Source organism: Tupaia chinensis, unplaced genomic scaffold (assembly GCF_000334495.1).
Source record: "Tupaia chinensis unplaced genomic scaffold, TupChi_1.0 Scaffold000067_1, whole genome shotgun sequence".
NCBI classification, from domain to species: Eukaryota; Metazoa; Chordata; class Mammalia; order Scandentia; family Tupaiidae; genus Tupaia; species Tupaia belangeri.
The window spans coordinates 1,820,426-1,837,936 of record NW_006159526.1 but is presented as its reverse complement, the minus strand read 5'-3'; the positions used below and the strand labels follow the sequence as shown (position 1 = coordinate 1,837,936).

Genomic DNA, 17,511 nt, shown 5'->3' with positions numbered 1-17,511 from the left:
GCGCCCGCCGTGCTGCAGGCTCTCACTGGCCAGCTGCGCACGGCGGGTGCTGAAATGCTCGGAAGCAGTGAAGTTGGAACAGTCCAGCAGCACCCACTCGAGGAGTTTGTCATGTCCCGCAGGTCCCAGACGGGGACGCTGGATACTTGGGGCACAGGTATGATGTGGGAGCCACATTGATTGCCTTCACACCCATTGCTGACTGGGCGGGGTCTACATCTCCCGGCCCCAGGGCGGTGTTGCCAAATGCCAACTTACTGAGCTTGTTCCCCACCCTGGTAATGCCCGTGTCCAGCCTGACATTCCCCGGTGAGTGAAAGGTGGCCAGCAACTTGGCAGCTCCTGCTGGCACATTCCTGCCTTGAAGGCCTCCAGAGCCCCACCCCCAGCCACAGCGTCGGCATCTTTTTTTTTTTTTTGGAGAGGTTTTTCACTGTAGGGCGCGTGCGCTCGCCAGACAGATAGAGAGACATAGAGACAGAAAGCGAGAAATCACCCCCCAGGGGGGATGGTCACGCCGCAATCCCTTCTCCTCCACTCTCCTCTCGGGATCTTGGGCACGCACACACAAGCGCCCAGCGTTGAGTTTTAAGCCACCGGGTCCGGGACGCGAACCGCGGTCGACTACGTGGGAGTCCAGCGACATAGCCATTACGCTAACTGCTGATTCCCAGCGTCGGCATCTTGAACTGACAGTTTTGGCAGGGCTTTGCTTGCCATGGGCTGCCTGACCCCTAGTTCTCCGTGTTCAGAACTGGGTAACCAGTTCAGTAAGGTAAGGGAACATTTTCACTCCAAGTAGCCCTCTTTTTCTCTAGATCCCTCTACACACCTGTGAATTGATGTGGTGGCTGTCTGGGCACCCTTCTTAAAGCCTGACGTAGGTTGTTTGAAACCCAGCTGTACCTTACATCTTGGCCTAGTTAAAACTGCCTTCCCCTTGTGGTTATTTGAGGTACAACCTGTTTCTCATCTCACCAACCAAAAACCCAATACATGCCACAAAGGCTGACCATGATAAAACCTGATGGTCAATGCCGGTCGTGTAAACAGTTCCCTTTTTGGGTGTGTTTTTTCTTTTTTCTTTTTATTTTCCAGAAGGCACATGCACTTTAAAAACGGAGGGGGAGAAAGCACCTCAATGGGGCACAGTCACACCACAATCCCCTCTCATTTCTCCATCCTGTCAGGATTTGGCACACGCTCACGTGCCTGGTGTGTTTTTCAAGCCACCAGGGCTGGAATGCGAACTGCACGGTTGGCCATAGGGGGCCCAGCTCCCTTAAGTTAGGTCATGGACTGGCCTTAGTATATTTTCTTTCAGTAACCAATCCACAACACCCACAGGAAAGCCCAAGTGATAATGTCTGTAGACCTAGAGACTCACAGGACCCCTCCCTCACTCCCTGCTCTCTCACCTGTTCTCTCTTACGCTTCCCTACCTGCTAATCAAGACTACTGCCTCTGGACTTCTCGACATCCTGTTGTCACCCCTAACCTCCCTGGGTCCTGTGAGTAATGAATTTCTTATTTTAATGCACTTTGGTTTCACCTTTTGTCCCTCATCTGACACCACAGCTGACAGATTTCCTAGAGAGTGGCTATCTAGGCTAATGGGCACTCCCAAGAGACTTTAAGACCGAATTAAAAAGAAATCATAACAGGTACCAGCCGTTAGCATAATGGCTATGTCACTGGACTCCCACGTAGTCGACCACGGTTCAAGTCCCGGACCCGGTGGCTTAAATTCACGCTGGGCACGTGTGCATGTGTGCCCAAGATCCCAAGAGAATGGAGAAGAAGGGATTGCGGCGTGGCCATCCGCCCTGGGAGGTGATATCTCACTTGCTGTCTCTGTCTGTCTGGCGAGTGCACGCACCCTATAGCAAAAACCTCTCAAAATAAAAAAAAAAAGAAACCATAACAATAGAAATCATAATAATCCCCAAATAATTGAGTCATTGGAAAAATCATGACTTTTTTTTTTTAAGAATTATTTAATTTCATTTATTCATTCATTTAATCACGTAGAAAGAGAAAGTGAGAGTGCAAGCCACCAGGTCTGGGACTTGAACCATGGTTGGCCATGTGGGAGTGTCCAGTGCCTTAACCGCCACACCACCTGCTGGTCCCCAAATCATGACATTTTTCTATGTAAAAATATGTCGTGACTTTCTGATGACCCAATATTTAAGGCATCATCAGTAATAATGTTGAGAGTATAACCAGCATTCCAGGGTAAATGCTTTATTTTAGTTAATCACTACCAGGGACTCCTGACTCATAACAGCGTGGAAAAGAGATTCTCTTACTACCCACACTGGGCACTGAGAGGACGGTTCACTTGACCAACACCATGGGGTGCTGGGAATGGGACCAACATCTTCTGCTCCTATGGTTCAAACTGTTTACTGTGCACGAGGCCCTGTGATCCTACAGGCCAGCAGTTATGCGCTAGAGCCTTCGTGCTGATGGTGGTAGCTAGCATTTACTCTGGGCCAGCCACCACTGTAACCATGTATAATTTCATTAGGTCCTCCTTTTATTTTTATTTTTTTAGAGTTTTTTGTTATAGGGCACGTGCCCTCGCCAGAAAGACACAGAGACAGAAAGTGAGAAATCACCCCCCAGGGGGGATGGCCATGCCACAATCCCTTCTCCTCCATTCTCCTCTCGGGATCTTGGGCACGCACGCAGATGTGTCCAACGTGAGTTTAAGCCACCGGGTCCGGGATTTGAACCACGGTCGACTCCATGGTAGTGCTACAACATAGTCATTATGTCAACTGCTGATCCTAGTCCTCATTTTAAACTCTTTCATCCTGCCCCAGATCCAGGACATGCACCAGCTCTCTCGGACCCTTCTGCCTTTTGAAACAGCAGTTACTGCACAGGTGAGTGCCTGCTGTGTGCCAAGACCTCTGGGTGCTACAGTCCCAGGCTGGAAGGAAAAGAGACCAGCGGATCTGGAGAACTGTCCACCCTTGCACCTGGTTTCTGAGTACCTGCATCTGCTCAGGAATTTCAGTGCACACCTAGGCAAGCCCTGTCCGCCCCTGGGCCTTGGTGTCCTCACTGGATGGCCGGGGACAGCTGTCACAGACATCCTGGGATTGCACAACCACATCTAGTCCCAGCTTGCTGGGTGACACCAGATAGGTCACGTCCCTGCTGCAGCCTAGCGCCCCTTCTGCAAGGAGTGGGGCAGGCTGGAGGTGTCCGTTTCCTCACCTGTGAAATGGAGAGCTGGAAGACTCAGGAGGTTGCTGCTGAGGTTCAGGCAGAGGCTGGCATCGAAAGGGCCTGGAATGCCAGGCTGCATGACTTGGTCGTTGAGGACCCGGGGAAGGGCAGGGTAGGGAGGGGAAGGGAGGGGTAAGCTGTGGACATTAGGAAGATCCTTCTCTTTTAAAGAGTGAGATGAGCCTGGGAGTCGAAGCAGGAGGCTGGGGCAGGAACTGGGTGGAGAGGCCTGAGCTGGAATGGGCCAGGGGCCAGAGGGTCAGGTTGGGGCATGAGAAAGGGACAGATGGAGGCAGAAAGGACAGGGTACAGGGTCTAGTTGTTTGAGGGGGTGATGGAGACCAGTGGTGAGCGCACCCACTCTTCATTCCTGACCATCCCATCCTGGCCTGTGCAGCCAGGCAGCCCTGTGCTTAGGATGATGGCTGAGAGTCCACAGGGTACAGGGATGCGGGCTGGTTTGGAGCCTGGATTTGGAAGGGACCATCTGTCTCGTGTATCTTGGGGTCTGGGATTTCCCTACCATGACTCCCTATTCCCCCTTTGGTACAAAAATGCCCATGCAAACCCCAAGAAGTCTAGGCAGAGCCACTAGAGAGGCCTTCCAGGAAGAAGTCCTTTTACAAAACACAGAGCCCTTTGGCAAAGGGAATTGGCACTCCCTCAATCTCCAGGTAAAAGTGGACCCTCTTAGCCTGAAACTGTTTCCTAGAGTTGGGTAATTTGAGACCTTCAATCACCAGAACTGGGAAATTCTGCAGGGAGCAGAGGTGAGCACACAGAAGTAAGGCCAATGACCTTGCACCTAGCACATCCCCTGCTCTGCCACCAGCCTGTACACGGCCTCCAGAGCTGCCTTGTGAACGTCATGGGCTTTGGGAGGTTTTTCCAAGAGGTACCTACCCAGGCTGGATCCGGGGCCCAGCCTTCCTGCTCAGCTCCACTCTGTTAGTATTTCTCCAAGAAGGAGAGAGCTGCCACCTTCCCTGAACTCCACCCAGGCTTGCAGGGCACTCGAAGGAGGCCCAGCTTGTGTATTGCTCCCTGGGGCTGCTGTAACTGGAAGGTGAACCTCCCTCGTCCACCCAGGACCACGACCCCGAGTCACTGGCCAGTTATTCCCAAACCACCCATCTCCTGCCCTCCAAGTCCTTTGAGCCATGGATCTGAGCTCTCAGCTGGCACAGCCAAGATAGCAGACCCAGGGGCTGAGCTCAGGAGGTAGAGTTCCTCTCCACCCCCAAACCTTTCTGGGCCCTTCCCTCCTGCAGTCCCTTCACCCCTTGCAGCTCCTCTGCCTCAGGCACTTTCTTAGTTACCACACTGGGCGGGTCACTGACTCCCAGTGCTGGCCTCCGTCCCTTCACCTGTACCAGGACTCCAACCTGGAAACCCACCTCTTCCCTGCACCTAAATCCAACCCTCCCCAAGTCCCCTGAGTCCACAGAAGCCCTTGGGGCACCCCTGCCCTGCCTAACTCCCTCCCCACCCCAACTTGGCAGTTCTTTAGTTTTTTAAACACATGTGACCCTTGACTCAGCAGGCAAGAGTTCAGGCTGGAGCAGCTACGAGGATGTCCCACGCACTTTTGCATCTACTCCCTACCTCCCTCCACTCCTGCCCAACAGCCAACCACAGAACAAGGCACCTAGTCAGTGCTTTGGAGCTCGGTCTCCCAGAGACACTTGGGCGAAGGCCAGACGCCCCGATGCCCTCCTCATGGTGTTGCAGACCCTCTGTCATTCAGTCATGTGCAGCTGTCAGGAGCTGTCCGTCCCTCAGTCACTTGCACTCGCAGACCCCTGACTTTCAGCACAATCCCGGTATTCACACGTGCACACCCACACAGCCATGCAGAGGCAGGTAAGCCAGGACCTCGCACACGAGTCAGGCTTAGACCCACGGCATGGGACCTACCCTGATTCCTCCCAGTCACAGGGACGGCAGGCTTCTAACTGCCACACGTTCTCAGAGATGGACCTGCCGCCTTTCCAGAGAGACTCATTCTAGGCCATGGAGTCATGCCCTCTGCCTCCTCTCTTTTTTCTTATTTTTATACATTTTATTTTTGAGAGATTTTTGCTATAGGGTGTATGTGCTCACCAGAGAAACAGAGAGAGACAGACAGAAACTGAGAAATCGCCCCCAAGAGGGGATAGCCATGCTGCAATCCCTTCTTGGTTCTCCTCCTGGGATTTTGGGCACGCACACACACACACACCTGGCATGAGTTTTAAGCCACCAAGTCCAGGACTCGAACCATGGTCAACTCTGTGGAAGTCCAGCAACATAACCATTAAGCCATCTGCTGGCCCCGCCTTTTTTTAACATAAAACTCTATTGTCTCCCCCGCCTTTTTTTTTTTTTTTTTTTTTTGATGCTTGTGGAAACCACGCGCTCACTCTCTTACCATGCCACCCTCATTTGTCTTCCTCGAGCTCCACCCAAAGAGCGCCATGGCCATCTGCCCTCCCCCCGCCTCCCCAGGATGCCAGCTCTCTCCCACCTGCCTAGCCCAGTTGCTGGGTCCTCTTGTGCTAACCCAAGTACCCACTGGCTGTTCTCCAGAGGTGGCCGTTGGGATCCTGGGCTTCTCAGAAAGGGAGACGAGATGAAAACTAGAAGTGTTGTAGCAGGACCGGCCACCATTCGGCCACCCACAGAGGTTGACAATTGCCTCCTAGAGACTACCCGGCTGTCCTGCCGCCCCACAGATCCCCCTTGGCCACTTGGGGACCAGGGAAAGACAAGGAGCTCTGGGCCCGCCATTTATACCATGAACCTGTCTCCCCACGGTCAATTCCTGTCCCCTTTTAGTTTATCCTTAGACTTGGGCCTACCACCCCACCCCCTCGCAATGCCCCCTCTCCGCTGCCCGGCCAAGACTCCCTCCAGATCCCCCCACCCCTGCCCCTCAGCAACTGTGGCTCACATTTTCACCACATCGGCCTTGTTTGTTTGGTTTTGTTAAGGCTTGGTTTGTGGGTGAGACAGGAGGTGGAGGCCGCACTTTATTTCTCTTCTGACAAATCGCGCTTCTTCCAGCTGTCGAGAACGTACTTAAGAAGGAGGCCGAGCTTTCGACGGGTAGAGAGGGGGGCTTCCTCGCCACCTCCCTCCCCGGATCCCCGCTTTTCCACACCATTGTCACCAGCCGCCTCCAAGCTGACCTCCGACTGGGGCTCGTCCTCCTCCAGGGCCTTGATGCGGACCCGCTGGGCATCTTCGGCCATGTCATTGAGGCAACCCTGGAGCATGGTGTAGACAGTGCCGAAGCTGATGCCACCAGCCACCAGCGTACCGAACACGGGGATGCCCTTCTCAAAGGCACGGGCCACCCGCATGGCGCCATCGGACGACTGTGAGTAGAGCCGCAGGACGGTCTCCGGGGAGACCTCGTTGGCCAGTGGGGAGCGGATGACGGAGCGCAGGTCCCCTGCCTGCTTGCCCACCTGCTCGGCCAACTTGGCCAGCGAGTCGTCGTCCAGGCCAAAGCTGCGATGGTAGCCGCGCAGCGAGCGCACCAGCAGGGCATCGTCGTAGGCAGCCGCCAGTCCCGGCACGGGCAGGGCCTGGATGACGCCCGACACCAAGGCCGTCTTGAGCACTTGCTCCTGGAGCATGTCCTTCTTCTTCTGCAGGGCCTCCAGCGAGATGTCAGGCAGCGACAGCAGGCCAGCGTGGCGCCGGTGGGCGGGCAGGTCGTGCTCCCAGGTGGACATGAGCACTGGAAAGTCGTAGCGGACCGGCGACAGGTTGGACACCAGGAAGATGCGGGGGTCGGCCACGCCGGCTCCCCGCAGCCGCTCGGCGCAGTGGTCACGGATCTCCTGCAGGACGGCCGACTCGCTGAAGCCCGAGGGCCGCTGGGTTCGTGTGGCCGCCAGGTCCTCATCCACCTTGGTGCGCACGAAGTAGAACTTCTTGCCCTGACGCAGGATCTCCGAGGCCAGGCGGGTCTCCACGGCCCCGCAGCGGCGGGGGGACACCAGCAGGAAGAAGTCATAGCGGCCGAAGTCCACCTGCTTCAGGTACTTGTCAGCTGGGCAGCCCGGGCAGCCGGCCCCTGGCAGGTCCCACAGGGTCACGTCAGGAAACTGCGGATGCGGGTAGGGCGAGGGTTGCATTGTGGTCTCCACGACGCCCGTGAGGGCCGCACCAGGGTCCTCGGCCCCCAGACCACGCAGGGCATTGATGAGGGATGACTTGCCAGCCCCAGACTCGCCGGTGACGCCCACCTCCAGGTGGGTGCTCTCCGAGGAGGCCAGCAGCTCCCGGAGGCGAGAGGCGGCCTGCGGGAGGTCGCCCGACTCGAAGGCCGTGCGCAGGGCCTCCAGCTCTTCCTTGGCCATGAGGATGGTGGTCTCCTCCCCTGGCCCCGCCGGCAACTTCGAAGTAGCCATGGTGGCCAGTGGTTCAGAGCTGGCGGGGGACGGGGAGAGTCACAGGACGCGCGATCCGCAGCGTCTGTGGAGGAGAAAGGAGCCGGTCACACCTCCTGGACGGAGGCATGGGGCAGGGAGAGACTCTGCAGAGGTGAGGGAAGTCCCTCTGGGACCCACAGCTCTCTCTTCCTCCAGGGGCGTGTTTTTGGCACCTGTTAGGGTGCTTTGTGTCTCGCGGGCCCAGCTTTACATCCCTTCTCTGCCACTGACTTTCTGTGTGCCCTTGGCGGAATGCAGTCCCTCCCTGAGCCTGTTTGCTTCCCTGGGTGACAGACATGATGGCTGGGCGTGCTCCTCGGGCACAGTCAGGGTCTGCGGGTGCCCTAGGATGGGGCCTGCTGTAGTGCGAGCCCTGTGGTTAGAAGGGTCCAGTGCTTGATTTAACGCTCTGACGATGACACTGACATTCCTTAGAGTAGTGGCACAGGGATCCTGTGTTGTCACTTTGTTCTGGGCCCTACCTTACGTAGCGGGGCTGGCACGGGACAGGCGTGGAGCCCACCTCTGGCCCTGACAGAGCGCTGCTGCTACCTCCGCTGCTGGGAGGGCAGCAGGACCTAGTGGCAAAGGGGACCCTGAGCCTGGGGTGGCCCTGCTCAGCTCGCACCCAGGTTCCGCCACGCACACCGCACACTGAGGTGAGGGTAACAGCTGTAACTGTGGCAGCCCCTGACTGCTGAGACCCGGCCGAGTCATTGTTAGAGCAGTGTCTGCACGCAGCAGGTGCTGTACCGTCGGCACCCGCTCGCCCTTGTTCATCCTCACGCGTGACTCGGAGCCACCCCTGCCCTCTCGGAGCCCCACTGTCTCCTGTACCACGGGCTACCCTGCCCACCTTGTGGGGCTGTTGTGCTGACCCGGAACCTCAAGCCTCTCACCCTAGGCCAGCTTTGAAGCTGTTCTTGGGTTGGGCCTGAGGGAGAAACTGGGCCTGAGGAGTCCTTTCCGGCCAGCCCCAGCCACACCATGGCTGGCCTCACCGGGCTGAGCCCTTGCCTCCCGGACTCTTCCCCTCCTGATTCCCGGAGCCGTTCTAATGGTCCCTCCTCACCCAGGAGCATCCCTGTGCCCCCACTCACTCTAAGGTGCCCTCCCTCGCCAAGAGGGCCTGGGAGAGGTGCTCAGGGATCACTGTCCCCCAACCGACAGGGATAGGGACCGAGCCTTAGAAAAGACAGTGCTGCCTCCCCCACCCCAAGGCCTGCCGGGCCTCAAGCTCAGCCCCGGGGCTCCCTCTGACCTCTGGAGAGCTGCTCGCTTCAGCCCCGTGCCTGTCTCCGGTCCAGTCCCCTCCACCCTTCCCCAGTCCTTGCAGAAATGTGTCCTGTTCCCACCACAGCAGATCCTTCTGTCCTGGGCAGGGCACTTCCCTCAACCTGTCCCCACTCTGTCCTGTGCCCTCTCCCTAACCCATCTCAGGGTATGGCCTGTGAAGGGCAGGTTGGGAGCCTGGGGAGGGTCCGAGGAGTCAGTGGGTACGGTGGTGGAATTGGGGCTAAGCTTGGGACAGGACCAGAGCCCCTGCCTCCCACTCACCTGCCCTGCAGGCTCTCCCTCTCCCCTCACACTCTCCCCCTGGTGGGGTCTCCTCCCAGTTAGCCCAAGGGCAGGGCCTGTTGCTAGGGCCCATTGTAACAACAAGCAGCACCTTATTGGTCAGCCAGCCCTGGTGCAATAATGCGGCCATGAGGTCAGGGGCGGGGCCCTGAGGGGCAGGGGCACTGGGCCACCACTAGTCATAAAGGGCCCTCAGTCACCCACACTGGTCTCAGAGAGAGTTTCTGAACACTGAGACGTGTTTGAAACCCCGCGTGGTCTTCTTCATGCCTAGGACAAAGTCCCAAATTCACAGCCTGGCGTCACAGGGCCTGCTCACCGCGCCACACGGGGAAGGAGCCAAAGGGCTGGAGAGACCAAGACACCCCAAAGCCTGTCCTCTGGGGACACCTGCTCCCCTTGACTCTGATGTCCAGCCCTGCGGCTTCCCCCCTGACTGCTCCTGGTGCCCTGTGTGACGCCCTCTCCCCAGATCCCTTCCTTATCTGGGAGCCTCCCTGAGCCTCTTCTTCCCATTCACATTCACCCCTGCCCATGGCCTCTGAGCTGGAGCCCCGCTTGACCCTGACCTCCAGCCCTGCATCCCCTTCACGTTCTTCTCCGGGCTTCCCCTCTGCCCACACCAGGCTTTTCCCCATCCTACCTTCTGGAATGAACCTCAGGCCATGCTATGCCTAGGCGTGTGCTCACCACCTGCAGGTCAGTTTTTTTTTTTTTTTATTTGGAGAGGTTCTTGCTATAGGGCGCGTGCGCTCGCCAGACAGAGAGACAGAAAGCGAGAAATCACCCCCCAGGGAGGATGGTCACGCCGCAATCCCTTCTCCTCCATTCTCCTCTCGGGATTTTGGGCACGCACGCACATGCGCCCAGCGTGAGTTTTAAGCCACCGGGTCTGGGACGCGAACCACGGTCGACTACGTGGGAGTCCAGCGACATAGCCATTACGCTAACTGCTGGTCCCACCTGCAGGTCAGTTTTGAAGAGGTGTGTCTAAAAACAGCGGAGGAGATAGAGGCCAGAAAGGGGACCGACCAGCTCAGGGCCACGCAGAGAGGTGGCTGCCTACGTAGTCCAGAATTCTTAAGCTGCGCTGAGAGGGAAACACAGACCGGCAGCCACAGGTTTGTTCACATCCTCAGTGACAGACCCAGAGGCACAGAGACTAAGAGACTAACAAAGATTCCCAGACACTGCCGCACACCAAACACACCAAACACACAGACCCGCACGTACGCCAGGGTCCTTCCCCAAATTCTCGACATGCACACCTGCTCTAAGGGAGAGACGCAGACTCATTAAAGACAAGCAAAACCAAAGACATGGTCACAGAAGCCTTGCAAACGCAGGCTGCAGACACACATGGATGGCACCCCCCAAACCCACCGCCTCCGTTTGTGAGCTCAGTCATTCTCTTCCAGCGGAGCCAGGGCCGCAGAAGTGTATCCAACCCAAGCACTGCCCTCTGGGGCTCCAGATCTGGGGACAGGGAGATGGTGCAGTTTGGGGTGTCTGGGCCTAGGCAGCTGCCAGGTACCTGATGCGCCTGGTACGGGCTGCCCTGCTCGGAGAGTGCCAGCCAGAGGGGCTGCACCCTAGCCATCGCCATGCCTCCGCTGCCCTCTTCATTCATCAAACCAAGCCAGCCCTCTTTAGGCCCCATTCTGGGCTCGGCGCTGGGAAGGTGGCAATGACCAGACAACCCTGGGCTCTTCCGCCCATAGGGGAAATTTAGTCAGAGCCATCCCAAGAAAGCAACCATCTGGAGTGGGCAGGACTGGGTTGGGGGGCCCAGAGGGCTGTGGGAGCAGCAAAGGGGTAGTCTGATGCAACTTTGGGGTCAGGGAGGGCTTCCTGGAGGAGGGAGTATTTGAGCTGAGATCTGAAAGAATAGGAATGAACCAGATGGCTTGACAGGGGTTGTATCAGGCTAAAAACAGCCTCTTTTTTTTTTTTTTGGAGAGGTTTCTGCTATAGGGAGTGTGCGCTTGCCAGACAGACAGAGAGAGACAGAGAGACAGAAAATGAGAAATCACCCCCCGCAGGGGGATGGCCACGCTGCAATCCCTTCTCCTCCATTCTCCTCTTGGGATCTTGGGCACGCACGCACACGCGCCTGGTATGAGTTTGAGCCACAGGGTCGGGGACTCGTACCACAGTCAACCACATAGGAGTCTAGTGACATAGCCATAACGCCAACTGCTGGTCCCAAAACCAGCCTTCTTAAAGCCTCCCCCTGGGTTGGGGGATGCCAACAAGTGGCATGGTGGTTAAGGTGCTGGATTTCCACATGGCCAAGTATGGTTCAACTCCTGGGCCTGGTGGCTTGCTTTCTCACTTTCCCTTTCTCTCTCTCTCTCTGGTGAGCACACATGCCCTATAGCAAATTAATAATAATAATAATAATAATAATAAATAAAACTAAATAACAAAAAAAAATTAAGTTAAAAAAATAAAAGATTCTGGAGACCCGCAGATGGTACAATGGCTACATTGCTTGACTCTCATGTAGTCAATCACAGTTTGAGTCCCAAACCTGATGACTTAAAAGTCATGACTGGGGCTTGTGTGTGCGTGCCCAAAATCCTGAGAGGAGATTCAGAAGAGAAGGGATTGTGGTGTGGCCGGTCCCCTTGGGGGGGGGGGTGGGGAGGGGGAGTGAATTCTCACTTTCTGTTTCTTTGTCTCTCTCTGTCTCTCTGGTGAGCACACATGCCCTATAGCAAAAAAATCTCTTTAAAAAAAGACTCTGAGTTGAGAGAAAACTTTCATCCAGTAATTCACTCAGTTATTTGGTCATTCCACAAATGTTTATTTAGTCCTGACCCTAGACCAGACCCTGCACTGGTTCAGAGATGTACAGTACGATTGCCTGCCCGATAGAGCCCACAGGCGGGGGTGCGGCATGGTCACACACGGGCAGAGTTGATCCTTACAGTCGCGCACCCTCCTGGGTATCTGCCATGTGCTCAGCGCTGTTCCCTCCCCGTGTTTTTGACTTTATTTTTTAATTGTGATTTCTAATTTACATATAGTCATAGTACATCCTTGCAGGGTATGGGATGGTTTTTCAAAGCCTGCACACACTGTGTAATGAACACACCAAGGATACAAGGCACTGGTTTCAAGCACGTCAGATGGAGTAGTTCATTTAACGAGAACTGGAATTCTGTTGCCTCGCCTGTTTCTCAAGGCAGACGTGCAACCCAGGAGCTGAGAATGAAATAGAAAGACGGAGACAAATGAGATGAACACCATTGGCCCATTCATTCAACGGGCTCTGTGCGTAATCAAATCCGAGGTGCCGCTGGTCCTCAGACACATTCTTTCCCATCCCACTAACAAAAAAAAAGTTGCTGCCAATAAAAGTATAAAAACCATAGCAGGATTTTCCTTATCACTTGCAGTTTGTATTTTACAGGCACTCTAAGAGCTCTTCGTAAACTTATTTAGAAAACACAGATTTTTATCACGCGTCACTCCGGTGTATGTGCGTTTACAGGAAAACACAAGAGAAATAAATGGGCCAAGGGATTCTGAACATGACACAGAGTCTGGCTCTTGGAGCTGTGTTTGCCGGGGTGCTCGGCGCCCCTGCCTTTCCCAGTCCGCTGTCGCTGTCGGCCTCATCAGGAGCCGGGATGATGCTATTAAAAGCAACCCCATTATCACATCCAGGCACTGACAGCTGCGTCACAATGGCTTGCTGGCTGACGGCAATTGTAAGGCACCATCAACAGTGACTCCTCCTGATTTCAGAACTGTTAAGAATGTGACAAAAAAGGAAAACGTGCATCTGAGAGTCAGCAAAGGTGTTTCCTTGCATGTCCACTCTGTGTCCGGCCGGACGGGGACATGGCAGTGACAGAGACAACTCTGCCCTCAGGGAGGAAGTGGCGGCCAAGGCCTGCTGGCTGATCTTTGGGACATGAGGATGCCTGGGACAGCCTCACCCCTGCCCTACAGGACTGAGTCCAGTGGAACACAGACTGGTCCCCAGGGAGTCCTCCAGGGGCTAAGGGGGGTGCAGCAGCTCAGAGGTGTGGGAGCCAAGAGGGCGCCTGACCCAGCATGGGGGAGGGAAAGGAGGGTCAGCAGCAGATTTCTGGAGAAAGTTCACTCACTCAGCGCATGCGCCCAGACTCGCTGTGTGCCAGACCCTGGGCACGGCTACAGTGGCGTGCGTGACGGGACACCACTGCCCGATGGCTGCGGCTGTGAGCGAGGTCTTGGTTCAGTTTCTGGGCCGGCTGGGGTCAGTGGTCCATGCCTGGGGTTCTGGGTAGCTGGGAAGCTGGGGCAGGAGGGTCAGCATGTGACGAGGCCACAGAAAACCTCTGTCTCATTAAAAACAGCCCCTGGACTCAGGACGCTCCCAGTCCTCCACCTTTCTTCTTCCTTCAGTTTTTCCTGCCCACTCCGAATCCCCCTGTTCTTTCCTGCCCATTCCCTGAATCCCTCTGTTCATTTTTTCTTTTTTAGAGAGAGAGAGAGTTTCGCTGTTCGGGCACGTGTGCTTGCTGGAAAGAGAGAGGGAGACAGAACTATCTGCTGGCCTCCCCCTGAGTGCTTTCTCTCTGTGTGTCTTAGAAATCCTAAAGCATCTCCCCCGGAATACCTACACACTGTGGTCTCCACCTGCTCCCCACGCCCCATAGCCCCGGTTAAACCTCAGCTTAGCCCCCAGGACTGCTTCGTGTATCTCTTCACTCACATCCCGGTGCCTTCTCCGCGCCAGGCGCAGTTCCAGGCACCGGCACAGTGGTAAACCAGGCACAGATGGCCCTGGCTGCCATAGAGCTTCTGTCTTTTGAAGGATGTAGATAGTAAACAAAAATAATACAGTGCCAAGTAGTGATGTGAAAAAAAAGAGAAGTGGGTGTTGGAGAATGGCCGACTGCCCCCGGCAACTCCACACATCCTGTGGGCATGTGCCACTTCTCTCAGTAAGAGCGGAGTTCCTTTCTCCTTCCCTTGAATTTGGGGAAATTCTTGTGACTTGACAATGGAGTGTGGCAGAACTGACATCCCGGGACTTTCGAGACCAGGCCTTACGAGGTGGCACTTCTCCTTTCTCCTTTCTGGGTCCCAGACTCCCGTGTAAAGAAGTCCTGTTAGGGGGAACCAGCAGTTAGCGTAATGGCTATGTCGCTGGACTCCCACGTAGTCGACCGCAGTTCGCGTCCCGGACCCAGTGGCTTAAACTCACGCTGGGCACGTGTGCGTGCATGCCTAAGATCCCGAGAGGAGAATGGAGGAGAAGGGATTGCAGCGTGACCATCCCCCCTGGGGGTGATTTCTCGCTTTCTGTCTCTCTATCTCTCTCTGTCTGTCTGGCGAGCACACACGCCCTGTAGCAAAAACCTCTCCAAAAAAAAAAAAAAAGAAGTCCTGTTAGCTTGCTGGAGAGACTGTGTAAGAGACAGCGGCCACGGGACCAACAGAGAGCATAATGGTTATGTCGCTGGACTCGCACGTAGTCTACCGCAGTTTGAGTCCCGGATCTAGTGACTTAAAACTCACACTGGGTGCGTGTGCGTGCCCAAGATCCCAAGAGAAGAATGGAGGAGAAGGGATTGTGGTGTGGCCACCCCCCTAGGGAGTGATTTCTTGCTTTCTGTCTCTCAGTCTCTTTGGTGAGCACACGTGCCCTATAGCAAAAATCTCTCCAAAGAGAGAGAGAGTGGCCATGTGGGGACAAGCCTGAAGCCATCTAGGACATTCCAACCAGAGCCAAGATCCAGTTGAATGCAGCCATGGTAGTGACCCCAGCGGACACCACGTGGAGTAGATCGTGTGCCTGGTGTGTTTTTCAAACCTCTGGTCTTGGACTAAACCACCATAGGGGAATCCGGTTGCCTTAACCACAGGCCACGGACTGGCCTACTTTTAATTTTTAACTGTAAGTTTCCATTTCATTTTATTATACATTTCAGAATTTTCTTTAAATGTCCTAAGGGGATATGTCACCCAAGCTTCTAAAATTTAATAGAAATTGGGGGCCAGCAGATGGAGTAGTAGTTATGTCTCTGGACTCTCACATAGCCAACCACGGTTCTAGTCCTGGATCCAGTGGGTTGAAAATCACACTGGGGGGACTAGCAGTTAGCGTAATAGCTATGTTGCTGGACTCCCATGTAGTTCACCGCAGTTCGAGTCCTGGACCCGGTGGCTTAAACTCACACCAGGCGTGTGTGCGTGTGTGCCCAAGAGCCCGAGAGGAGAATGGAGGAGAAGGGATTGCGGCATGGTCATCCCCCCTGGGCGGGGGGGGAAGGGATTTCTCGCTTTCTGTCTCTCTGTCTCTCTGTCTGGCGAGTGCACGAGCCCTATAGCAAAAACCTCTCAAAAAAAAGAAGAATGTACTCATATTTATACCCTTATGGAAAATAATAAATTCATGGTAACATTCAAATCTCTGCCTAGTTAGCCCTCGCCCCATCCCCCAGTGTCTCTCCCGCCCCCTGCAGACTCCGGGCTCACACGTCACTAAGTGACAGTGATGTTCCTGTCAGCAGACATTTCCTGAACACCTGCTCTGGACTCCAAACCCAGCAGGAGGAGTCATATCCTGGCCCATCCCCTGGGCCTCCAATCTGGCAGAGGTGTCCCTTTCCTTCCTCCTCCCCTCTCCTGCCACTCCCAGATTCCTCCGCACTCATGCCTTAGGGCAGGCACCCTCCATGAAGGAGGCCACTTTGTCTAGCAGAAAGAAACGGGCTTTGGGGGTGGGACACTCCTCCCCCGTAATGGCAGGAACGGCTCCATGCCCATGTGTGTGTGCTGGACCCTCTCTGCACGCCAGGAGCTGTTCTGAGGTCTCTGCCGACCCTCACACGTCGACTCAATGAGCAGGAACCATTATGGCCCCATTTCCTGATGGGAAATCTGAGGTCAAAGTGTTTTTGCGAAGGGGCCGCGATGGGGGCAGGTCATGCTAAGCTCTAGGGCATGCTTTATCCTAGTCAGTCCTCCTGCCCCAAAAGGAGGCACACTGCAGGATTTGGGGCACGTCCACGCAAGTCACCGAGGCTGAGATTCCCGCCATCCAGCCAACACGCGGGCTCCAGCTCCCTTCACCACCGGGCTAGGCTACAGGGGTTAAATTTCCTTCCTTCTCAAGGCTGAGTGATGTTCTGCTGGTAAACATATGACATTCTGTTGATCGATCCATCTGCTCATGGCCGCTCGGGTCGCTTGGCTAGCGTGCATAAAGCTGCCATGAACACGGACGTGCATCGAGCTTTCGGTTCTTTGGGCTACATACCCCAAAGTGGGGTCGCGGGATCGCTGGATCGCGGGAATTCTCTGTTTAATCTTTTGGGGGCCATCATCCTGTTTTCCAGAGCAGGAGCACCATTTTACATTCCCTTCAAAAATGCACCAGGGTGGGAACCAGCAGTTAGCGTAATGGCTATGTCGCTGGACTCTCACGTAGTCGACCGCGATTCGTGTCCCAGACCCGGTGGCTTAAAACTCACGCCGGGCGTGTGTGTGTGCGTGCCCAAGATCCTGAGAGGAGAATGGAGGAGAAGGGATTGCGGCGTGACCATCTCCCCTGGGGGGGTGATTTCTCGCTTTCTGTCTCTCTGTCTCTCTCTGTCTGGCTGGCGAGCGCACACGCCCTATAGTGAAAATCTCTCCAAAAAAAAAAAAAATGCACCAGGGTTCCGATCTCTCCGCGTCCTGGACAACACTCGTCATTGTGTGGATTTTTGTTTCTTTATGCAGCCATGCTAAGGGGTGTGTCTATGCAGACGGTCTGAATCCTCTCCGTGGTGCTTTGTTATTCAGGACGCAGCGCACTTGGGCGAAGGAGCAGAGAGAGACCATACTGCCCTGTCGCCTCGCCTCGGGAGGCCACAACTTCATTCCTCCAGTCTATTAGACGAGGCTCAGGAGAAAGGAGTAAGAAGTGACGCCCTTCTGGAAGAGCATGTGAGACCCAAAATATTGCTGTGGTCATCTTTGTAAAAGTACCGTCTGCCTTAGGGATAAGGCAGAGATGAGCAAGTGCAGGAAGCAGCTCCCACCCCTACGGAGGGAGAGCATACGAACACCACGTAGGAGCCTGCTTGCTGCTGGGCTCGTTCGGACACCACTGAAGAGTGGGGAGTTGTTGATGAGTACAGAGTTTCAGGAGATTTTCTCTTTGTTTATGAGAAAAAAGGAGAGGAGCTATTTTTTTTTGGAGAGGTTTTTGCTATAGGGTGCGTGCGCTCGCCAGAAAGACAGAGACAGACAGAAAGCGAGAAATCACCCCCCCAGG

The 17,511-nt window shown here is 55.2% G+C and overlaps 1 protein-coding gene across 1 annotated transcript; it reads right to left on the bottom strand.

Annotated features, from left to right (window-relative positions):
• Positions 1 to 6,005: 6,005 nt before the first annotated feature.
• On the bottom strand, positions 6,006 to 9,944 carry IRGC (immunity related GTPase cinema). The gene is made up of 2 exons (XM_006142031.3): positions 9,225 to 9,944; positions 6,006 to 7,710 (listed from the first exon to the last, which is right to left on the bottom strand). Exon 2 carries the CDS (start codon positions 7,644 to 7,646, stop codon positions 6,255 to 6,257), a length of 1,392 nt encoding a protein of 463 aa, XP_006142093.1. The 5' UTR covers positions 7,647 to 7,710; positions 9,225 to 9,944; the 3' UTR covers positions 6,006 to 6,254.
• Positions 9,945 to 17,511: the final 7,567 nt, after the last annotated feature.

Coding starts and splice junctions, on each gene's coding strand:
- IRGC (XM_006142031.3), bottom strand. CDS start 7,646: ATGGCTACTTCGAAGTTGCCGGCGGGGCCAGGGGAGGAGACCACCATC.